The sequence below is a fragment of the Poecilia mexicana genome, unplaced genomic scaffold, assembly GCF_051168715.1.
Source record: "Poecilia mexicana isolate PSO_F unplaced genomic scaffold, ASM5116871v1 scaffold_3, whole genome shotgun sequence".
Lineage (NCBI taxonomy): Eukaryota > Metazoa > Chordata > Actinopteri > Cyprinodontiformes > Poeciliidae > Poecilia > Poecilia mexicana.
Genome location: NW_028263372.1, coordinates 4388072 through 4413320, shown reverse-complemented (window position 1 = coordinate 4413320; position 25249 = coordinate 4388072). Strand labels below are relative to the sequence as shown.

Genomic DNA, 25249 nt, shown 5'->3' with positions numbered 1-25249 from the left:
CGTGTGTGTGTGTGTGTGTGTGTGTGTGTGTGTGTGTGTGTGTGTGTGTGTGTGTGTGTGTGTGTGTGAGGTGGAGTAAGCTTAGGGGGGCCTGAAATTGTTTTGTCTGAGTTGTAGAAAATCATAAATTAATAGAAAAAACTGACTTGCATTATGAATCACCACAAAAATAGGAAAAAGAAACACACACATACACACACGCACGCACTCACACACACACACACACACACACACACACACACACACACACACACACAGATGTAGAGTAGAATCTGTAGAACAAAAGAGTCTCTTGGACTGAGATTCATTTACTTGTATTACCAAAATTAATTTTAAAATAATAAATGAATCCTATTAATACACAGCTGAGGGATGAAATAAGGCTTGGTGACAGTGACAGTACTTAACATGCTTAACAGGCTGTATTTAGTCTAACCATTGTTCAGTGAAAGGGCTTGGGGCATGATTTCCCCTCCACCAGTCTTAAGTGCTGCTTTTTTCATTTAGCTGAATTGGACCTGTGTTTTTTCCTGTTATTGTTCATTTATAGATCTGTCTCCTGTCTCGGCAACACGGTCTGTTAACTTGGCTGTTTCCTATTTTACATCCTTCAATACATAAATTAGGATATTCTGTTGCTGATAATGAACGTCTCACACAAAGACTTGTTTTCTATTATAATAAAGCCTTTATTAGTATATTTTCCAAAATGTCTTAACTTTTCCCCGAGATAAGTTCTCTATTATTTGGTCACAACAAAGCGGCCTGTTCTGTTTGGTAAAGTGAGTGTTTTAGTTTGTAGTTTTCTTTTAAGTGTCGAGCTGTGATGTAATGTGTCTGCAGGTATAAATATAGAGGCATGGCTGCTCAGCGTCCATGCAGATCAATGTCGCCCCGGCGCTGAAGTCAGTGCGCCTGTCGGTCTGGGAATGAGCGCAACTTTTACACACTTATCTGTGTCGCGCCGCTGCTTCGCCTGTGTTGTACTGTCATCTCACTGGGAGAGCGCACGCCGGAGGCTGCTTTCTGAGTCAAACTTGGCATGGGTTCTTTGTCGGCCCTGAGGACCGTCCTAGTTTTGAACCTGGTTACGGCCCTCGCGGGATGCGCCCCCGGTTTGAACGGGACAGCGGAGCGCTGGGAGGCCCTCTACTCCCGCTCTCTGGCACGTATCCCGGGGGAGAAGCGGGAGGAGATCAGTCGGGACGGAGACTACCTCCTAGGCATTAAACGGTTGCGGCGCCTCTACTGCAACGTGGGGATTGGTTTTCATATACAAGTGTTACCCGACGGCAGAATAACAGGAGTACACAGCGAGAATCGTTACAGTAAGTGGCTTTTATCATTATTATTTATTGACCCGAATTGATCCATCAGGGATCCATACGATACACCTGTATCGTAGCTTTTTAACCAAAGTCCATAGAGAAGTCGAGCTGTTACTAAATAAATGACAAATATTTTCAGGCCTTAGGGATGTAAATGTAAACTATAGGAACTAACTCACCGTAACTCATCCGTCTTACCCAGGTTTGAATCCTTATCAACACCTTAGCTCTTTCCACCTAATCCAGGCCTCTAGATCCCCAAGAGGCGACGTTGCTCTGCTCATATTGATCCACACCGCTTCAAAACATCTGGAGTCCCTCTTCGGTTCCTCAGATCAGCACAAATATGCGCAAGCTTTTGCGCCTGACGTGTAACCAGAGCTTGCTGTAATCCGGGCCTGGAGCCAGCAAGAACCCTAAAGTTAGGTCAGGCCTGGCTGTGAAGACAGATTAACCCCCGCGCACCAGCGCAGGCATACTTATGCACCACTTTATATTATGCGTTTTTGGACTGGGGACCTGCTGTGTAACTAATGAACACTTATATTTTTTCATTGCTGCTATAACTTGTGGATCCAAAATGTTAAAAAGACAAGCGTGGAGCTGTCAGGTTATTCTTACAGCTTTGTTCTATTTAAAGCCAAGACATAAAATCTCAGAAAAGCACCTGATACAAAAGCTCAGAAACCGCTCCATGCAGCCTGAGGCCAAAGCAGAGCATTCTTACATGTTAAGCCTCACATTTGTTTCTGTACAATTCATACACCTTCTGCAAAGAATGACCAGGTCTCCTCTGGTTTAGTTTACAAGGCAGTCTTGACATTTTTGTACCGAAGCATTAAAAGGAAACTTTCAGACCAATTTCATGCAAAAAAAAAAATAAAGCAAAAAACTGGTAAATGACACTGTGCTTAAGTGTTTCCAAACTTAATTTTTAGACACTTCATAGTTTTAAATTACTATCAAAAAAATGAACAGTTGAGCTTTTGTGTAAAATGTTGGACTGATTTTGGAGCTGAATAATGCCCAAATGTTTTGTTAACTTGAAAAGCAAAGTGTGATAACTTCATTTGCTGACAGATAGAAAGCTAGACTTGTGAGAAGACATTTTTTCCCTTGACGGTCGGTTTCAACATGCATTCTTTATGTTTCTGAAGGTCTGCTACAGATCTCTCCTGTGGAGAGAGGGGTGGTTACTCTGCTGGGTGTTCACAGTGGGCTCTTTGTGGCCATGAACCGAAGAGGAAAACTTTATGGATCTGTGAGTGTTTATGGATCTGTATTCAGTTCTTCTTTTAATGGATACATGTTCTGTTGTCTTCTGTAACAGATATTTTGTTACTGCTTTAACAACCAGCTGTGTTTGCATGTGATGTCAATTTCCCAGGCTGGCTAATATTTTAGATGTCATGAATTCAAGTTATGTTGTCTCCACCAAACTGCTATCTTGATAATATGCTGGTGAAAATGTGTGAGTTTCCATATTAAGAAAATGAAATGGGTATATTACAGTCAATAACAAACAAGCAACCGCAGAAATAACACCTCTGTGTTAAACTAAACTTCAATGTGTCAAAGAAAATCACTTATTTTTTTTATTTTTTTTTAAAATAAAATCTCAATGGTAATTAGTTGCAACATACAAAAACATTTGTTGTATGTTGTATTAGAATGGGAAGACTTGCAAATGCTTTCTGGTGAACAGTTACATTCTCCTTTTATTCTAGCAGGTGTGTGTCAATTAATTTTATATGGTTATGTAAATACATAACTAAGGTATCAGGCTCAGATTGCTTCAAGGTAAATAGTCTTAACTTATATATAGTGCTTCACGATCATGACTTAAAACTCTTTTACACTGCAGCGTTTTCACCTCTTTTTACCTAGCTGCTCTCTCAACTCTCACATAGTGTATGCTGATACATACATCGATAAATATCTGTTCCCCATGTAAGTGGCCCAGGCTGTCTCTCTGATGTACAGACTGTCCAGAGTATGTGTCTGTACTTTTTGTGAAAAGTGACTCTCCAGAAACTTGAATTCTGTCCTCTTCATTCTTCCTCTATATACTTTGATATCCAAAACAAATGCAATATTTATTTTCATTTCATTGGATTACTTGGGACTTCTTTACTCATTGCCATGTTTTCTCTGGTTCATGAGTGACTTAACACAAGAATAGAAACAGTTTTATAGTCCACCTCTTGGATACGTCTAGAGCAGTGGTTCTTAACCTTTTTTGAGGTACCTAACCCACCAGTTTCATATGCGCATTCACTGAACCCTTCTGTAGTGATAAATAAAATCTGATTCCCCCTGGCCCCCAAATTCAAGACATAGGTGTGACCCAACTAGAGTCTAGTTGGGTCACCCCAAGATCACTAAGTCTTCTTAAAAGGTAGAGTCTCTGAGAACAGTTCTTCAAAATATAGTCAGTGTTTTCAGCAAAGATGAGCTGACTGTCCAGGAATGACCCAAGGTATTTAAAATTTTCCACAGTTTCAACAGGTTGGCCATCGAGAGAAACTGGAACCACTTTAAGGTCTTGTTTAGATTATTTAATTAGTTCTACACTCTTAAGAGAATGAAAAAATAATAATAAATAATAAAGACTTTGCCGTATTCTGATTTAGTAATGTAGTTATATTAGTTGTGTTACCACCCCCACGCCACTAGAGGCAGTAGCAACCCCTAAAAGATGCGACTAAGGAGCAGATTTAGAAGTATACCGAATGTAACTTTCGGTATACTTCCAAATCTAGTAATTAAAGACACAAGTTTAAATCATTGCTGAGAGTGGAACTCCTTCAATCAGTGCTTCTCCGCAGCACTGATTGGCTAAGCAATGTAACGTCATCCTCTGCAGCAAGTGATGGCAAAGCGGGGCGTCATCACGACTTTACACAAGTGTGTCTTTACCTCCGCGGCAGAGCCTCCGCCGAACCCCTGAGACCGACTCATCGAACCCCTGGGATTCGATCGAACCCAGGTTAAGAACCTCTAGACTCTAGAGGTTCTTGAAGCTCTGATTTCAGCTGCAGCCTCAAAGCTCCCCAAAACTCTTGAAAAGTCATGATTACATATTGTAACAGTCATTATGCTGTTTGGTTCCTAGAGATGAGTAGGTATCACCACAAGAGGGCGCCTACTCCCTTTGTTGTACTATTGTACAGAAGAAGAAGGAGTCTTCCATTTTGTTGTAGAAAAGAACATAGATGATGATGAGGTGCAGAGCGGTAAACTAACGTTACTTTTTCTCATGTATGGAAATACAATGCTTAGTACCGTGGAGATCTGGCTTTACGTGGACGAAGTTAAATAAATCGAAAGTGTGGAATACTTCAAAAGTGCGTCCTGCTGTTTTGGGTTAGAGTGGCTAACCACCGCTGCTAACTCCTTCTCCAACCTCTCGCCGCACCGTCACAAATTGGCGCCCGAACATATTTTGGACCTTTCCCTCCTGGATACCGATTCAGCTTCGGATTAGAGGTGATTGTTTTCAAGTTCTTTGTGGATGTCTGTTCCGCGAGGTGGATACAGTTTCTGAGCGGAGTACGTCGTGATCAGTGTTAAAGGTTGCTGGAGCCATTTATTGCCTGCACCTCGCTGGACGTCGTGATGAGCTGTCCCGGTTGGATTTAATTCCTGAAAGTCTGCTGAAGTGGAAGATTTAAATGACCAGACCTCCAAATATTAACTAAATTAACTCACGATTGCTGAAGAGCTTGGTGAGTTTTGGGGGCTATTTTTTTCAGTGGAGCTCAGTCATGCGGACTATATTGTGGATTTTCACTTGTTGAACTGCGGAAGGACACGGACTGTGCTGTACAAATACCGCAGCTGTGGCAGCGGAAAGCAACACACCTCTGTAAGCTCGTTTGATAATCTGTCTGAGGAGATTTCATATTTGGACATTTGCTCGCCTACGAGCCCTACTGCTGATATAAAAATAAAAGCAAAACAAACTGAACATTAAAGAAAACAAACGTTTTTTTTCATAATCCTAAGGCATTTATTTTGGACACTACCGTAAAGGTTGAACAAAACAAAATGGCATCTGAACCAGATTTTTCTGTTTTTGACTCTGACATGGATATTGACTCTCTTCAATCTGTACCGCCACATCAGAGAGCTCCAGACCTCTGTCAGCAAGTACAAGAATTAAAGGATGACGTCCAGCAGCTGAGGGATGTCCTTCAAAACACATTGTCCCTGCAACAAAAAATGCTGAATCATCTAGACAGGGTTAATTCCTGAGTCTGGGGGACCTTCTGCACAACAGTCTCCTACAGCTCCTGTGGCCACCTCAACACCATATGTGCCTCCTGTGAATAACCCATGCTCTTATCCTGGAACTCAGAGGGATCTGCACAGCTCTTTTCTACAGACTCATTCAGCTGAGCTAACCAACACCACAAGAGTGATTGCTGCTGCACTACATCACGCCAAGCTGGAACCACCAGTATTTGCTGGGGATGGTGAAGTGCAGGCAGAGGACTGGTTACAAGCTGTGTCAGCATACAAGTCCACTCTGAATTTAACTGATGTCCAGATTCTAAATGAGTTGCCCGATTTTCTAAGAAAAGAGCCTAGTAAGTGGTTTAAAGCCCTTAGCTCACACATTAGCTCATGGGTACATTTCTGCCAACTTTTCAGAACAGTCTTTCTGCCCACTGACAACCAAGAGAGAATTCTCAGAGGCATACTAGACCGTGTCCAGTCAATTGATGAACCACTCCCAACATTTGTAGCTCATATGTTGAGTGAGTTTAATAAGCTAAGTTGCCCGCCACCGGAAAAAGAGCGTATTCAACTAATATGTAAACATTCACTTGAAAAGTACAGGGTGGCGCTGTATGGCTCGCCTGTGTCTTCTGTGATGGAGTTGCTGCTCAGGGCTCATGAATTACATGCTGTGCTGGGACCTGATAGCTACCAGAATCTTCAACAGAGACACTGGAAGCAGCAGGGGGCTGAGCTACGCTGTTATAAGTCCTCAAGTCCTGGATATACGTCAAAAACGTGTCCTGCTTGTAATCAGGACAAGGTTGTGTCGGCTCGGTCCCATAATGATCTCACTCCCACTACTTCTTTGGACATACCTGAAGCTGAAACAGACAATAGAAGCTTCAGGCCACCCGTAGATGTAGCACCCCAAAGGCCATCGGGAAACTTCAAGGGGGGGAGGATATTTCGTCGAGGCAATCCTCCCTCCAGACGTTAACTGAGCCTCACCTTCCTACAAATGAATTCCACATTCTTGGTCATGTGGAGGACAATGATTCTACCGCTACCTGGAACACTCCATTTAAGACTAAGCTGAACTTTAATGGAACCTGCATTGAGGCGACTCTGGACACAGGCGCTTCACTTTCGGCTGTACGTGCAGATCTCATTAAAGTTAATAGGATTAGTCCACAAAAAATACATCAGTGGCAGGGGCCACCAGTGAGCCTAGCGGACAATGCTCCCTGCCTTCCAGATGGTGTGACTTGGCTGAGTATCGGTTTCATGAACAAGCGCTTTTATCAACGCTTTGCCATCATCCATCACCTGTCTTCTCCTTTCATATTAGGGATGGATTTTATGATGAGAGCCTCAGTAACCATCCATATACCAACAAGGACAGTTTTTATTGATGACAGTCCCTATCCTGGCTTGGATGAAAATGAGAACCACAGTCTTGAACTTTTTCCTGTTGAACAGACTGTTATGTCACTGAACATTTTGTCAGACACCATTGAGTCAAAAGTGGCCGAGGCGAGCCTGGAGGAAACACAAAAATCAGATCTGTACGATCTTCTTTCCCACCACAGCTCCACTTTCGATGGGCATCTTGGACACACTGCAATGGCGGAACATGTGATTGATACCGGAACCGCCAAGCCCATAAATCTTCCCCCCTATCGCTCTTCACCAACCAAAAAGCGTTTGATTGAGGATCAAGTGCGACAAATGCTGGAGGACAACATAATCGAACCCTCTACCAGCCCATGGGCTGCTCCGGTGGTGATTGTGAATAGACCTGGTTCTGATCCAAGATTCTGCGTGGACTATAGGGGTTTAAACCAAGTCTCACAAAAAGACTCCTATCCATTACCACGAATTGACGAATCCCTCGACTTTCTGGCAAGAGGAAAGTACATCTCAACCCTGGATTTGGCTCGAGGATATTGGCAAGTTGCCGTTTCAGAGGAATCCCGACCAAAAACAGCTTTTGTGTCTCACTGTGGCCTCTACCAGTTCCGTGTGCTGCCGTTCGGATTATGCAATGCGCCAGCAACATTTCAAAGGCTCATGAATTCTGTGTTGGTGGGCCTGATCTACAAAACATGTGCTGTGTACCTTGATGACATCGTGGTGGCATCCCCCACATTCGAACAGCACTTGAAAGATTTGGAGGAGGTCCTGGACAGACTTGAAGCAGCTGGCCTCACTTTAAAACTGAAAAAATGTCAGTTCTGTTTGAGTGAGTTCACATTTTTGGGTTATCGCATCACACCTGAAGGCATAAAACCTGACCATGATAAAATCAAAGCTGTCATTGATTTTCTGTCACCATCCACAGTGAAACAGGTCAGGCAGTTCCTGGGACTCACTGGCTACTATCGGCGCTTTGTCCAAGATTATGCACGGCATGCTGACCCACTCCACAAGCTCACACAGAAAGAGGCTGTTTTTCACTGGGATGACAATTGTCAGCAAGCCATGAATGTTTTAAAAGCCAGAATCACGTCAGCCCCAGTGTTAAGATTTCCAGACTTTGCTAGACCCTTCTACATTCATGTTGATGCCTGTGATGTAGGATTGGGCGCTGCTTTAATGCAAAAAGATGAAGAAGGCCGAGACATTGTCGTGTCCTATGCAAGTCGTTCTCTACACAAGGCTGAAAAACCATACTCAACCCCTGAAAAGGAATGTTTGGCTGTCATTTGGGCTCTGGAACACTTCAGACCATATGTTGAGGGCCTTCGCGTGACTGTTTTCACAGACCACAACAGCCTTAGGTGGCTCATGTCCCGTCCAAACCCCTCTGGCCGGCTGGCTAGGTGGTCTTTGAGACTACAAGACTTTGACTTTCAATTGTCCACAAGCCAGGACAACACAATGCAGTTCCTGATGCTCTTTCCAGGAATCCCCTGCCAAACCAAAATGACAAGCCCACTGATATCCTTCCAGAACACGCTGTTATAGGCAGTTTGGACATCCGTTCCCTGCCCCCAGTGTTATTGTCGGATCGTTCGCACATGAGGCAGCTGCAAATGGATGACCCTGTGACGGGTCAGCTCCTCAGAGACATTGAATCAGACTCATCAGTTCCGATGGACAGTAAATTCCAAGAACAATATACTGTCTATGACAGTTTGCTGTATTACAGGGACCGAAAGACTGTGTGCAGTTTGCACCCATTAAAAGAACTCAAGCTTTTTGCCCCAACATCTCTTCGTGGAACTCTGCTGAGCTATTACCATGACCACCCCACTGCTGGCCATCTCGGTGTTTCCAAAACACTGATGAGACTACGACACAGGTTCTTTTGGCCTGGCATGGCAGGTGATGTCAAACGTTATGTCACCTCTTGCTCGGTCTGCCAACTCACAAAACCCAGTCAACAGAAACAAACTGGTCTCATGGTCCCTATTGTACCCCAAAAACCCTGGGAATACACAGGAGTGGACTTTGTGGGTCCCTTGCCCCGTACTCAATCAGGGAATTCTTATTTGCTGGTCTTTGTGGACTATTTTTCGAAGTGGATTGAGGTGTGTGCAGTTAGAGAGGCCACAGCTCAGGTTGCAGCTAGCAAGTTCTTAAGTGAAATATTTGCTAGACATGGCAGCCCCACCTATCTCATTTCAGACAGAGGCTCTCCCTTTGTTAGTGAGTTGTTCAAACACACGGTGTCAGCTCTAGGCTCAACACATAGGCTTACTACAGCTTATCACCCGCAAACAAACGCGACAGAGCGTGTGAACAGGACACTTAAAACAGCTATCCGTGCCTATGTGAGTGACAAACACACCGCATGGGACAGGTTTTTACCACAAATCTGTTTTGCACTTCGCACAGCTCCGCATGACAGCACAGGTCTTAGTCCATCCATGATGTTGTATGGTCGTGAGCTGGACACGCCCCTCGATCTAATCACTCAACCAAGCTGTGATGGAGTGGATGACCTGGACGTGCAGTATCCAGAGACTCTTGAGAGCCACCCTCAGGGATGCTCATCACCACGCCAGGGCTGCGCTGGACCTCAGCCACAAAAGACAGAAACACTACTATGACTTGAGACGCCGCCATTCTGCCTTTGGGATTGGTGATCTGGTCCGAGTGAAGTCTCACCCAAGATCAGATGCTTTGGCGAATTTTACGGCTAAACTGGCACCGCTGTTCAAAGGACCCTACCGTGTCAGTCAGAAACTTAGCGATGTGAACTACAGACTGATTGATGTTGAAACTGGAGCCGATGCTGGAGTTTTCCATGTTGTGAACATGCAGCCTTTCCATACTTGGGACTCTGCCAGCTGCAAAAAGACTGCCGGTGCGGCTGCACAGGTGGATCACATGGACGATGATCTTGAGGACGGTTCCCCTCAGACTGATGCCATCCAGGACTTCCCTCCAGGTGATGTGTTTTGTGATGTATCACATGACGTTCGCCACTCACAGACGCCTCATGGGGTCGATGAGACCAACGCTGATGAGACCGAGTTTGACCACGCTTCAGATTGTGCTGGACGTTACAATCTGAGAGCCCGGCGTCATCCCAGGATAACGACTGGTTGGTCAGACCATAAATGGACAAATATCTACCATACTGACAGGCTTAACAATATGTAAGGTTATATTTGTTCAGGTTAATGAGTGCATGTAATTTTCAGTTAAATGTGTTATGTTGAAATTTTTGTAGTTACAAAACAAAATCAAAAAAAAGAATTCTGATGATTTTGGATGACAGTAATTTTGTTGTCACCCATAGTTGCATAGGAAGAATTTTGTTTGTCCCTTAACTGTTCTTTAGAGGGGTTGTGTTCATAAAACAAAGAAGAGTTTCACACTGATTGTATGTTTGCATTTTGGAACCTAAGCTGACTGTGTGTTTCCATTATCCGCAGATATGTATACAGGTGTGATTTGATACCTGCCCCATGTGTAACTACAGTTTCATGGCTATGTATTCCTTTGATATATTCTGTACTGGTGCCTATAGTCGTGTGCGGCTGAGGTCAGCCTTTGTTTACCTGGGGGGCATTATGCTGTTTGGTTCCTAGAGATGAGTAGGTATCACCACAAGGGGGCGCCTACTCCCTTTGTTGTACTATTGTACAGAAGAAGAAGGAGTCTTCCATTTTGTTGTAGAAAAGAACATAGATGATGATGAGGTGCAGAGCGGTAAACTAACGTTACTTTTTCTCATATATGGAAATATACAGGTGCTGGTCATAAAATTAGAATATTGTGATAAAGTTCATTATTTTCCATAATGTCATGATAAAAATTAAATTGTCATATATTTTAGATTCATTGCACACCAACTGAAATATTTCAGGTCTTTTATTGTTTTAATTTTGATGATTTTGGCAAACAGCTCATGAAAACCCAAAATCCCTGTCTCAAAAAATTAGAATATTATGAAAAGGTTCTCTGAACGAGCAATAAAAATAATCATCTGAATCAACAAAGTAACTCTAAACACCTGAAAAAGATTCCTGAGGCCTTTAAAAACTCCCAGCCTGGTTCATTACTCAAAACCGCAGTCATGGGTCAGACTGCTGACCTGACTGCTGTCCAGAAGGCCATCACTGACATCCTCAAGCAAGAGGGTGAGAAACAGAAAGAAATTTCTGAACGAATCGGCTGTTTGCAGAGTGTTATATCAAGGCACCTCAGTGGGAAGTCAGTAGGAAGGAAAAAGTGTGGCAGAAAACGCTACACAATGAGAAGAGGTGACCGGACCCTGAGGAAGATTGTGGAGAAGGGCCGATTCCAGACCAAATTAAATTTTCATCTCCATAAAACTTTTCAGCAGATGGAAGCATGAAGTGCTCCAAAATCTTCTGATAGCTGCTGCATTGATCCTGCCCTTGATAAAACCCAGTGGACCAACACCAGCAGCTGACATGGCACCCAGACCATCACTGACTGTGGGTACTTGACACTGGACTTCTGGCATTTTGGCATTTCCTTCTCCCCAGTCTTCCTCCAGAGTCTGGCACTTTGATTTCCGAATGACATGCAAAGTTTGCTTTCATCCGAAAAAAGTACTTTGGACCACTGAACAACAGTGGTCCAAAGTGCTGCTTCTCTGTAGCCCAGGTCAGGCGCTTCTGCCGCTGTTTCTGGTTCAAAAGTGGCTTGACCTTTGACCTGGGGAATGCGGCACCTGTAGCCCATTTCCTGCACACGCCTGTGCACGGTGGCTCTGGATGTTTCTACTCCAGACTCAGTCCACTGCTTCCCCCAAGGTCTGGAATCGGCCCTTCTCCACAATCTTCCTCAGGGTCCGGTCACCTCTTCTCGTTGTGCAGCGTTTTCTGCCACACTTTTTCCTTCCTACTGACTTCCCACTGAGGTGCCTTGATATAACACTCTGCAAACAGCCGATTCGTTCAGAAATGTCTTTCCGTTTCTCACCCTCTTGCTTGAGGATGTCAGTGATGGCCTTCTGGACAGCAGTCAGGTCAGCAGTCTGACCCATGATTGCGGTTTTGAGTAATGAACCAGGCTGGGAGTTTTTAAAGGCCTCAGGAATCTTTTTCAGGTGTTTAGAGTTACTTTGTTGATTCAGATGATTATTTTTATTGCTCGTTCAGAGAACCTTTTCATAATATTCTAATTTTTTGAGACAGGGATTTTGGGTTTTCATGAGCTGTTTGCCAAAATCATCAAAATTAAAACAATAAAAGACCTGAAATATTTCAGTTGGTGTGCAATGAATCTAAAATATATGACAATTTAATTTTTATCATGACATTATGGAAAATAATGAACTTTATCACAATATTCTAATTTTATGACCAGCACCTGTAATGCTTAGTACCGTGGAAATCTGGCTTTACGTGGACGAAGTTAAATAAATCGAAAGTGTGGAATACTTCAAAAGTGCGTCCTGCTGTTTTGGGTTAGAGTGGCTAACCACCGCTGCTAACTCCTCCAACCTCTCGCCGCACCGTCACACTATATTGCCAGTACCTGTTTTCTACCAAACCTTTTCTCTTATAACATGATTGGATAGTGAACTCGGAGTTGTCAGTCTTGTGATCAGTCACAAGACTGATAACTGTAAAGTCTGCAGTATTTCATGTGACTGTGTTGCCTATAAAACAGGTATAACAGATGAAAAGACTAAAATGTCAAAGGATGCTACTACTGCAAGTGGAGGGCATGTTGGTGAGTTTCGTGTTTGTAGTTGCCTGATTCACATGAACAATTAAACCCGGAAATGGAAAGGATGAAAGTTAATTTGAGTATGACAACAAAATTATGGTTATGGTTCTGTAACTATGAAACTATGAGACATTTTTGTTCGAGCTGCATCTTTACAATGATGTCCAAAAAGCAGGCATGCAAAATAAAATTCACATTGAAAAAAATACACAAATAATTTATGTAATTAAAAGAAATTATGTGAAATAATAATAAAAAAAAACATTATAAACATCCTTCAAGGCATCAAGGCATGGTCAGGTTGGTGCTAAGAATTTTAGCCCAGGATTTTGGGCCAAGAGAGATACAGAAAAAAGACGAGCTGTGAGTCTCTTGCCGTTTTAATTTTGCAGGGTGCATGAAGTAACTCAATGTTTTTGTGAACCAGGATAGTTTTCTGGGGCAATCTTTCCCTTCCTGTTGTTTCTACTGTAGGAACCTGGGATCAAAGACCAAACAGACAGACAAACAGGTAAAAATGTTCCCCAGAAAACAGCTTCTGAGGCAGAAGGACTTTTTGGATTATTACTGAACTCATAGTAGAGCGTTGTTAGAGGATGCTGAGTAGCTGCACAGTGTTTTGCTTCAAGGCAAAGCAAGATGAGGCAATTTAATTATAGCACAATTTAAGCAACAATGTAATACAAAGTAGATTACATGATTAAAAGGACAAGTAAACAACAAACGCAGTGTTTCAGCTGTTTTCCAGTTTTCTGGAAGTTTGTTCCAGATTTGTGGAGCATAAATATTGAATGTATCTTTTCCATGCTTGGTTCTGGTTCTGGGGATGCAGAGTTAATCAGAACCAGAAGACCTGAGAGATCTGGAAGTTTGATACAACAATAGGTCTTTAATGTATTGTGGTGCTAACAAAAATATTTTAAAATCTGTCTTCTGAGCTCCAGGGAGTCATTGTAAGGACTTTAGAACTGTGGTAATGTGTTTTATTTCCTTGTTTTAGGGAGAACGTCTGGAAATGTTCTTCAGGTGATAGAAGGCCGAATGGGTTCATTGTTGTCTGGTGACATTGTGATGTAGAGCTGTGTATCATCAGCATAGTTATGGCATCTTATTACTGGTAATGAGCTGAACTTGAGAGCATGTAAATATTCAATAAGACGGCCTTCCAAAATGGAACCTTGTCAAACCCTGAATATGAATGCTTTGTATCTCTGATGAGTTACCAGTTGTTACCTAGTGACACAAAGATGTTCCTGTTCTTTAGGAGAGCCTCTAATTAACTGTCATGGTCAGTTAATTAGAGGCTCACTCTGCTTCACTCTGCTTAATGGTTGGACATGATGAAATCAGCCCAGATGTCAGAAATAGAATCCAGTCTGGTTCATCCAGCTGCTCACAGGTGGAGTTCACCTGTTCAGTACTAGTCATGATGGGAAAGTCCAACCATCATAACGTTCAGGACGTAGACGCTTCTGGTCTGAAATGTGTGAATCAATCCCAGAACAAAAGCTAAAGATCTTGTGAAGATGCTACTGAAGTCAGTGAGACAGAGACATTATCCACAAAGAAACATGTTCTGTAACAACATGGGCTGAAAGGCAGGAGGCCATTACTGCAAATGAAGCACAAGAAAAACAGATTGCAGTTTGCAAATCTGGGACACATACACTGAAAAAAATAACTCTTTGGATTAACATAAAAAAATCATGGAAAGATTTTCCACCTGATTACTTTGCTTTATTTCAGCACTATGTAATTTTGTTACTCCGATTTAAAGGAAATGTGTTGGTTCAACTTAATTTATTAAGGTTATTCCAATTTAAAGGAAATGTGTTGGTTCAACTTAATTTATTAAGGTTATTCCAATTTAAAGGAAATGTGTTGGTTCAACTTAATTTATTAAGGTTATTCCAATTTAAAGGAAATGTGTTGGCTCAACTTAATTTATTAAGGTTATTCCAATTTAAAGGAAATGTGTTGGTTCAACTTAATTTATTAAGGTTATTCCAATTTAAAGGAAATGTGTTGGTTCAACTTAATTTATTAAGGTTATTCCAATTTAAAGGAAATGTGTTGGCTCAACTTAATTTATTAAGGTTATTCCAATTTAAAGGAAATGTGTTGGTTCAACTTAATTTATTAAGGTTATTCCAATTTAAAGGAAATGTGTTGGTTCAACTTAATTTATTAAGGTTATTCCAATTTAAAGGAAATGTGTTGGCTCAACTTAATTTATTAAGGTTATTCCAATTTAAAGGAAATGTGTTGGTTCAACTTAATTTTTGTGGTTGATTCAACTTATTTACTTTAGTTGGACCCAATGTAATTTAATAGAGCCAGCCTAACTAATTTTACACTGATAACTTCACACTACTTAATTAAGTTGATCCAACTCATGAAAATTAAGTTAGCTGAACAAACATGCTTCATGCTGAAAGAAAGCTATATAATCGTGTGGAAAATCTTTCCATGATTGAATTATGTTAAATCAAAGACATTTTCTTAAGTGCTATTAAATTAAATGTTTTAAGACCACACTGAAAGACGAAAGAACACTCAACAATTAGAAAAAGTACAACATGAACTGTATTTTCAAAATTGTTATCCATTTTCTTTTTACACAGCACAAAAAACAGCTGAGTTGAAAGTTGAAATAAACAACAAAAGGTCAGTTTTGTTTTTCCAGAAAAAAACTGGGCTGTGTTTAGCATAGATCAAATTCTTAACAACATAAAAAGTGTCAGTAAGTTCGCTCAACTTTGCGAACTGTAACAGTTAAAATTTAGTTTTCGACTGCAGTCTTTGGAAAAACATGTAAAGATAGATTGCTCAAGTTGTTCATCACTTCCACCCCGTCCAGGAGAATCCCAACATCCTCAATGGCATCGCCAGGCTCTGCACTCTCCGGTCGAATAACAGATTCCACAGACGGTCTCGGCCATTTGTGCACCTTGATGATGGGAACATGAGTGGGGTATTGGGGTGGGAGAGATTTCACATCTCATTAAATAAAAAAATAACTTTACACTTATTTGGCTGACTCAACAACAGCTAAGGTCCATCAAAGACCTGTCTGTGTTAATTGTGAGTCCAGTGGTAAGATTTTCCATTTAGAAAAGGTACCATATTTTCTGCACCATAAGGTGCACCTAAAAGCCTTACATTTTCACAAAAATCGTCTTATAATCCGGTGCACCTTGTGGTGTGGAAAATACGGTATATTGTCTCATATGGAAAAACATGAAGAGAAGGGATGAATCCCAAATAGGCCCCATATTCCATGGCCTGTTCTCCTCAATTGAAATGACAGTCTGAGGATCCACCACACAGACTGTCATTCCAAACCAGTCCTACTTATGTGCAAACAAAGCCCTGACTCTGTACACAAAAAAAACATCTTATACATGAAGAACCTGTCTTATTTCCTGGATGGAGGAAATGTCATGACTATGTGTGGTAGTTATTTCCAAATAGATCAGTACTAACATCTTAGGTAAAGTTACTTAATATTTTTGTCTGCATATGAAACAATGCTGTTAGAAAAAAAGGCTAAATAAAACAGGCCAAAGATCTTTTTGTGGAGTTTAACTCACCTAAAAATCCTCATTTTAAACCCACTTAACAATAACTGTAATTATATCAATCTTACTAATGATTATCCTTTTCTGTGGGAGAAATCTAAAAGCATCTCAAAAGTCAAATTAAAATTGAATGTACCCAAGTGAAAAAAATGAAGAGTTTTAATGATCTTCTCTTACTTTAAATTTATTGGTAATTCACAGGAAGTCCAATTAACTCCAACTATCATCACCTCTTTTGTGGACACAAAGATAAATTAACATACCATGTACTCTTTCTCCAGCTTCTCTGGATCTTCATCCAGGTATGCACACAGACCTTTTAGGATCCACTCTCGTCTGACTTCAGCCGTGTTTTCCTAAATATGCAGATCAGAAAACAATGAGAACAACCGCCAAAATCCAGCAGTATAGTATAGGGTCACACACTTGAAAACTTAAATTCAAATGAAGTCACAACGAAAGTGATCAGTGGCTTGCAGCCTATTTGAAAGATCTTTAAAATTGTTATTCTCCTTTCATTATGCCATGACTAAAATTAAGTTTAACATTTTATTTAAGCTTCTAACCGAAGCTGTCACCTAAGAAATATTTATGTCTGAAACAAGGGTACAGTATAGGGGGATATACTGTGAAAAATCTATTTCCTCTGCCTTCTCCCAGTGCTAGAAACAACCAGTCAGTGGCAGGAGAGTTTTAGTGCTGTCAATCCCAATCTCATGTTGCTGCTCATCCTTCTTCCCCCTTGCTCTGTACTAATCTGTAGCTAGCATAGGGCTGATAGCAGCTCATATCTACTAGACAGAGAGAGACAACACTCCTTACAGTTCCACATCCCCACGCAAATAAAGACAAATAAAACTGACTTGCCAAATACAAGTTCAGCTGAACCCTTATGATCGCTCTATCACTAGATTCAGTCATTTTAGATCTGGCAAAGCTTACCATTAGCCACTGCAATCTAAAACTTGATGGCCGATGACCCCCTTCACCAGTGCTTAGGTAGGTGGATAACAGACAGGTGATGTTCTGAAAGAGATCAGATTTTCAAACATTAAAATATGTAATTCACCCTGAGCAGAGTTGTATCTGAACATTCAAACTTTTAGTACAAGTCTCTTGAATGGATCATGAATCAATCAATCAAATTTTATTTGTACAGCACATTTCAGCAGAAAGGCATTTCAAAGTGCTTTACATAATTAAAAACAGAAACACAGAGTCATGCAACATTTAATAAACAGTGAAACAGATAAAAAGTAAAGCCAAAAACATTAAAAACATTGAAGACATTAAAACCGCACTAAGCCTAATTTAGCTATAAGCAACTCTAAACAGGTGGGTTTTAAGTTGAGATTTAAAGGCACCCAGTGTTTCTGCTGTTCTGAAACTGAACAGAACAACAGAAACAGAACAGTTTCAGCCAGAAAACAATACTAGAAATCCATAGTTAGCAGGTGGACATTTATGTGGACATTGCAAGCACATTTAAAGCTCTAACAGCAAAGGTTTCCGCAGGTTCCTCTGACTCAAATTTAATACTTTTTATTATTAATAAATTAAGAATCTGTATTACGATAGAAAGCCACAAAAGTGTGTGTGCATCCAATGTCCACTCTGCATTTACCTACATAATAACAGTACTGAAATTAAATAATAATAATAATAAAAAAACATTTAAATAGACTTATGTTTGGCCCCAGTGTTTAAAATCCACTAAACCTCAGACTTCAGAGTTTGTATGGCACCAGATGCTGAATTTACATCAGTCCAACTTTTTTCCAGGGAGTTTTAACAACCTCAGGAGGAGCAAAACTGTGACATTTATGGGGTCCGTTTTTTGTCTTGACAGCAGCTTTGTGACCCTTACACTGCTTCATGTGATGTTAGCATGATTTGAGTACATCAATTACATAGAAACGTGACCGAACATAGAAAAAAATGTTTTTTTTTAAAAGTCTGATGATTTTAATTTGCATCTTTTTATTTCGATTTTTATTTTGATTTAGACGGATGAAAATAGACTGAATCTTACCTTTTTCAAATTAAGCAGATCCAAATCAGGAATCTTCCCGCTTCTCTTGAAAGAACAGTTTGAAGTTTTCCCAGACACAAGATCTCGCGTGATCTTCCGTAATTTCGCTAGCATCTCGCGTGATCTTCCATAATTTCGCTAGCATCTCGCGTGATCTTCCGTAATCTCGCCAGTGTCTCGCGTGATCTCCGGGTCTCGCTAGACCCTCTTCGGCGGGAGATTAGTCTGACTAAATTGAATCACGTTGTCTCAACTTGAATACATTTTATTAACGCTAGGTTGTTGAATTTTATGTTTATTTGACGTGATTTTGTCATATTTGCCTTTGAAACATAAAATAATTCTGTTAAACATGTTATTTTTTATAAATGCAATAACCACTTCAATTCAGTTGTGCTTTGACACAAGCATGGAGCAAGCAGGAAATGGTGCAAATGTTAGAAAAACGCTGATTAATTACCAGCTAACCATCACTTCATGTGATGTTAACACATGTTAGCCACTGACATGAGTACATCAATTACATAGTGTGAAGGTATCACTGTTAAATAAGTTGGTTTCAACTAAATTTGCATTCATCTTAATCAAGTAAAGTCAATTTGGTCCAAAACATTGCAAATTAGTTGGTCTGGTTCTATTAAATTACATTGGGTCCAACTAAAGTAAATAAGTTGAATCAACCACAAAAGTTAAGTTGAGCCAACACATTTGCTTTAAATTGGAATAACCTTAATAAATTAAGTTGAGCCAACACATTTTCTTTAAATTGAAGTAACAGAATTACATAGTGCTGAAATAAAGCAAAGTAATCAGGTGGAAAATCTTTCCATGATTTTTTTTATGTTAATCCAAAGAGTTATTTCTTTCAGTGTACATAGCAACACTGATATGTGCACAATCCTGCCAGGAAAATTTAGTATTCTCTAAACTGCAGCTGGCGTTTTCCTGGCACGAAAAACAATCATCTCGCAGGGCCTCGTGTGATTTCCCATGATCTCGCGGGATCTGCCGTGATCTCGCTCGTCGCCTCCAGCACAAGATCAGTCTGACTATAATGAATCGTGTTATCTCAACATGATTCAATTTCATAAACGTTAAGTTGATGAATTTCTTGTTTGTTCAACATGATTTTATCACGTTTTTGTTTAAAACATGAAATTATTGTGTTATTGTGTACATGATATTCTTTTATTAATCTAATAACCCCCTAAGTTCATTTTTTTGAGTGTAGACATGTCCTGTTCATTTATGGAGACATGTCCTGTGATCTGATCAAACTAAAGTGGAACTATTTGGACATGATGACCGTAGCGTCATGACTGCGTGGTTATTTTGCTGCTTGAGGAACTGGTCCACTTTATTAAATATATGGCATCATGAGGAAAGAACATTATGTGAAAAATATTGTAGCAACATCTAAAGACGTCAACCAGGAAGTTAAAGATTTAGTCCAAATGAGTTCCAGACTAACTTTGACCCTCAGGAGCCAAAAGGGATATAAAATGTCTTCAGGATAACAAAGTCAATGCTCTGGCCGTCACAGAGCCCTGATCCCAGTCCTAGACAGAATTTGTGTGTGTGAGCAAGGTGGCCTATAAACCTAACCCAGTTCCACCGGTTCTGTCAGAAGGAATGGACCAGAACTCCAGATTTCATGCTTTCAAATGTTTTCTTTTCTATTTTGTATTGACATGATCAGAATTTTAAAAATCCATAGTTAATTGTTTACTATGACTATGGGTAGAAATATAATAACAAACATGTCATAAGTTTATATGTTCGTGTTGGAAGTACAGATGTTGCCTTTTCCTCTGTCAGACAGACATCACAGAGAGCTAATTGGCTAATGCTAACCTGCAAACATAAGAACCAAATACCAAGTGAAGGCTCAAGCTCCAACCTTTAAAACTATGAAATTACATTGAGGGGTTTTATGCTGCCTTATTTTAATTTTTTATTTTGTTATTAGTGGGAGATAGAGCAAAGAGGGGCAGAAAAGCTGCAACGCTGAATTCCTCTCTGACCATCCTGCAGGTTGCTTACTCTAAATTCATGTATGATATGATGAGGTTTTATGGGATTTTCTGTCTGGAATCTGAATGTTGGTGAGTGAAATCGGTTTGTGTGTGGTGTGCTGCTCCTCCCGTGTGGCTGGACACCACACACATGGTACGATCAAACCGGATTTTTTATCACTCAGGTTTTGAAAATTGGCCAACAATTCTAAAATTGTGTCATGTGATCTAAGCTTAAGTAAATAAAAAAACAAACAATATAGTTAATGTGCTTGAACTCAAAATGAACTTAGTTACAAACAGTCAAAATAAAGAGCTTTTCTGTCAAAATTCCAGTTTTCTATTTTAATAAAGATATTTTAATATGGAATGTCAGCAGATGTTTTGGTAAATAACCCAAGTGGAATCGTTCTTTAATTATTTCTTGAGTGTGAAGCCAACTTTAGCTCTGTATTCCCCCATTTATCCAGTTCCATTCTATAAATAAACTAAACTATAAAGCAATATTTAGCACAGATGGTTTTAATTTAGACATCCTTAGGGGTTAGTAGACTGTTTTGGTGATTTAATATATCTTCCATGTCCAAAGTTCTCAACAAAAATATTCAGGCCCACGGTTCTAAGAATGGTGGCATTTCTGGTTTGTTATACTACCGAGTTCAGCAGCCCTCCCTGCCCGTAATGCAGGGAGCCCTCATACTACTACCCAGCATATCGCTTTGCTTCACTTTTGGCAAGACACAGTGCAAAACTGAAGCCTGCAAAGAAAGGCAGTGTGGTTTGAAAGGCAGGATTGTCATTCACATGAGCAGTTTTGTGTAGTTGCATTCACTTCAAATTATAATTATTAAAAAATGCGCCTGTGTGAAGATGCTAATACATGTGTTTGAATTAGTTTAGCTCCAAATGTACTGGACTGAGAAAATGTTAGAGTAGGACTGTTATATTTTGTGAGTTCTAAAATGGAATGTGTGTATCTGTACTGAAGAATCCATGAAGGTGTAACAGTAGTTTTGTCTATGTTTGAGAAATACTCAAGTAATTTTTTCTGACACAGGTATGTGGATCTGTTTGCAACCATTTCTTTTAGATCATTTGGGGAAAAACTGTAAGAGTAAGATTTTTTTAAGTCCGACTCAAAAGAATAAAATGTGTGTACTTGTACTAATTTGAAGACGATTAAAAACTCCTATAGGTTTTTCATCTCTGACTTCAACTTCAAAGTTACAAGGCACAAATACCTTTGCACCAAAAATACCTCCATAGGTCCGCCTGCTAAACATTTGGCATTCTTAAGGAGAAAATATCACTGCTTCACAGCAGCAAAGGCACTAAAACAGGTTCTACCAGAAGTACATTCTTTACAACAAACTACAGTTTCTGTATATCTGTTCCACTGTTCAGAAACTAAGGAATCACATATTCATTTCGGATATTCCATATCCTTGGAACTTTTTCACATGTTGCTGCATGCAAAAGCATCCAGTGAAGTATATGAGGCAACAATGAGACCAAAATGAATCATTCAAAACTCTATGTGAGGTTGAATACTAATAATGCACTTCATCTCACTAGTATGTGTTGTTCTGTGATGATCTATCACATAAAATCCCAATAAATATGTTAAAGTTTGGTGTTGTCGTGTTGCAAAATGTGAAAAAGTTCAAGGTGGATTAATGCTTTTGCAAGGCACTGCATTCAAAGTGATAGTTGTTATTTTACATCATCTGCCTTTAAGTGAACACTTAGACAAAACCAGAAGCTCCAGTCAAACACCGGCTCCAGCTTTTAAAGAGTTTACACCTGCTGAATGAAACAAGCTAGTCAAAGACAAAACCACAGATTCATTCAAGGATCTCATCGTCTTCGTCCAGTTTCATAATACTGAAAGTTTTGGTACTGTTAGAGTTAGAGTTATTAAAGATAACAGTTAAATATGAATTAATACCTAAATTTAATTGCATGGTGGTGAATGCAGGTCAAGAAGCTATTGTTCCTCAAACTGGGGACAAAAAGCACAACACACTCAGAATCCAGTGTTCTGCTTCACTTACACCATTCATCATTTCACAATCGGATTTTTTGTGTAAAATGGGGCTGAATGCACAATAATAACCCTGCAGTCAAAAATAACACAATTGTTTGATAGAAATCACTGCGAACAATGCAGATTTGAAATTCCCCTACAAAAATTTCCTGACATCATTGTTTTATTTCTGTCTTTAAACAATTAACGTTTTCAAAAGAATCTCTTTTCTCTTGCAGTTACACTACAGCAACGAGTGCAAGTTCAGAGAGAAGCTCCTTGCCAACAACTATAATGCCTATGAATCGGCCGCCTACCCAAGGATGTTCTTGGGCCTGAGTAAGAATGGCAAAACAAAAAGAGGAAACAGAGTGTCACCAGCGATGACAGTGACACATTTCTTGCCAAGAATCTAGTGAGCTGATAAATCTACTTCAAGACAATATGGGATGAAGGAGGGAGCCAATCAGGAGAGGGCCGTGGGGAGGGGGGGAGGTTTTCTCCAAGCTGTGATGCACTTTCACTCCAAGCCTTTTGTAAGTGTATCATATTTGATATTTTACTTTGTACATATTCAGTTTTTTATTAATGTTTAACATCTGTTTTGTATTTTTATAGGAGTGGGTGTCTTTTCACTGAGGGACAGTCAATATTCTAGACATTTTATTTATGTTTTCATTTCTTATTTATCAGACATTTGCTGCTACTGAATGAAACCCTGTCTTTCAATGTATTCTTTGCACAGATGGAAAAATGATTACCTTTTTTTTTCTTTTTTCTTTTATTTTACCTTTATTTAACCAGGAAAGTCCCAGTGAGATTAAAAACCTCTTTTTCGAGGGAGTTCTGGTTAAGAGGCAGTAAAGTAACTAATGTACTCTGCTGTATGGCATTAGTTACACAATGCCATGGCATTAGTTAGCCAATGCCATACAAATAATTACTAAACAGTCACAATTTAAGGAAAGTCATCTCTAGATCTCTCAGTCTTGATGTAAAGGTTTCAGTTAAAGAAGTTCTGTTAATTTCCAGTTTTTGTTGTTTTTTTAAACGCCCATTTCTGTTTGGGGAAATAGATCAGTGAACTTGACTACCTGATATCTCAGCAGGTTTATATGTATGACATTGTTCAATTGGGATTGGTTTGAATCAGAATCTTCTCAGAACTGAAATAAGATGTGTGTCTTCGTGTGAGAATGTGGCGCTTATTGCCCAACACTTCAAACCTTATGCTTCTCCATTTCACCTGAGGAGGACCTGGAGGTGTTCTGGAGACATTGCCTTTAACTTAGAGCTTAGATGGATTCATGTGCCAGCATCAGAGACAAGTCCTCTTACTTACAGTTCATTCTCTTTTCTTTAGCCTGATAGCATCAGAAAGACAACTCCATCCTGGTGACACATACCTACAGCGATTCCTCTTTTTGAGAGTTTTACTCTAATATAGCACCTGCACTGTTACTGACTATAACTGAATTAGTTAAGCTCATAATGCTAACCAAATAATCAGCATTATTTTTCTCACTTTAAAAACTCTACTGTCCCATGCAGACATATCTTAGTATCAATGTAGTATATTTGTTTTTAGTTTTTGCTGCAGTAATTTTACAGAAACTTACAGTTTATTTGGGCCCTGCTGTCAGCAGAGCCTCTGACTAGATATGATGTGGAAGCATCAAACAAACCAGGCCTTTGAATCTTGTAAAAAACAGAGCTGCACCACTCAGAGCCAGGAAGAGGGGCTTAGTGCTGTTAATCAAGCTTATGTCTATGCTGCTAAATGTGCTAATGGCAGAAAAACAACTTTCCGTTAAAGGAAATCTGTTTAGCTGATGTGTTTGGTGGCCATGCTAACTAGCCTGAGAATTCATGACAGGCTCCATTGTGGTGAAGCAGCTATAGTACAGCAGAAAGCAAAGGCGAGGGTGTGAGCAGTGAGCACACAAGACTTATTGACAGCACTAACCTCCTCCTTCTGGCTGTGATTGGTTGTTTCTGACCTAGCGTATTTCTGCAGATGGCTGTAGCATCACAGGGAGAAGCAGAGCAGCTTGATTTTTTTCACAGATTATTTGTCTCATTTTAACTGGCCTTAAAATGACTGACACCATGTCAGTGTCACCATGTCACTGACATGGTTTCATAAGTTTCTTGTAAGGAAACTTAGAGCACACTAGAGGGAGATTGAAATATCATAAATCAGGAGCTGGATCAACTTTTTACTGTGATGTAATGACATGACTCTCTCTGAGAGGGGAACAGCATTAAAGCTCTGAAAGTGGAAAAGTGTTCTGTCCAGCATAGCACCAGCACTATAGGCTCAAGTTGGGCGAAAAGGAGCATGTGTGGCTCTGGAGCCTAATTGAAATAGTATCGTGTTACTGAGAGAGAGGGACAGAGAAGAAAGAGGGAAATGGACAAGAGAGGAGGAGGGGAGAGTTAACCCCACAGTCTCCACTGTGTCTGTTTATAGCACTGCCAGAGGGGTGAACTCTGAACTTTTCTGCCGTCAGTCTTAGTCAGAGCTCTGTGTCCAACAGTAGGGAGAGGAATCCTCTTTGACATGATTTAAGTGGAAAATTTGGGAGTTTATAGGCAAGGTCAAAGAGCTGAAATGCAACAGTCAAGTAATAGCCTTGACCTGGGATAAGACTATTCTTATTTCAAGCAATGCATTATTGTCAGGCAGCTGTCAAACAGGAAAAATTGCTCTGTATCATTAGAACAACTTTGCCGACTGGAAAAATCTGCAAACTTGGTTTGTGTTGTTCGTAACTTTCCATAAGAGCATGTCATACAAAAGGAATGATTTATAAATATGAAGTTCATTAAGAACTTATAATTGTCTTTTCCATCCTAATACCTCTAACTACTATGTAAAT

General features: G+C 40.1%; 1 protein-coding gene and 1 pseudogene across 1 annotated transcript; both read left to right on the top strand.

Annotated features, from left to right (window-relative positions):
• Positions 1 to 1042: 1042 nt before the first annotated feature.
• On the top strand, positions 1043 to 23703 carry LOC148160122 (fibroblast growth factor 4B-like). Its single transcript, XM_088004071.1, has 3 exons — positions 1043 to 1328; positions 2486 to 2589; positions 22607 to 23703. The coding sequence occupies exons 1-3, from the start codon at positions 1043 to 1045 to the stop codon at positions 22781 to 22783; spliced, it is 567 nt and encodes a 188-aa protein (XP_087860197.1). The 3' UTR covers positions 22784 to 23703.
• LOC148160123 (uncharacterized) lies at positions 5374 to 6552 on the top strand (annotated as a pseudogene).
• Positions 23704 to 25249: the final 1546 nt, after the last annotated feature.

Excerpts from the sequence above, each read along its gene's own strand:
- LOC148160122 (XM_088004071.1), top strand. The coding sequence starts at position 1,043 with ATGGGTTCTTTGTCGGCCCTGAGGACCGTCCTAGTTTTGAACCTGGTT. Across the intron at positions 1,329-2,485 it reads ACACAGCGAGAATCGTTACA|GTCTGCTACAGATCTCTCCT; the intron begins GTAAGTGGCTTT and ends ATGTTTCTGAAG. Across the intron at positions 2,590-22,606 it reads GAGGAAAACTTTATGGATCT|TTACACTACAGCAACGAGTG; the intron begins GTGAGTGTTTAT and ends TTTCTCTTGCAG.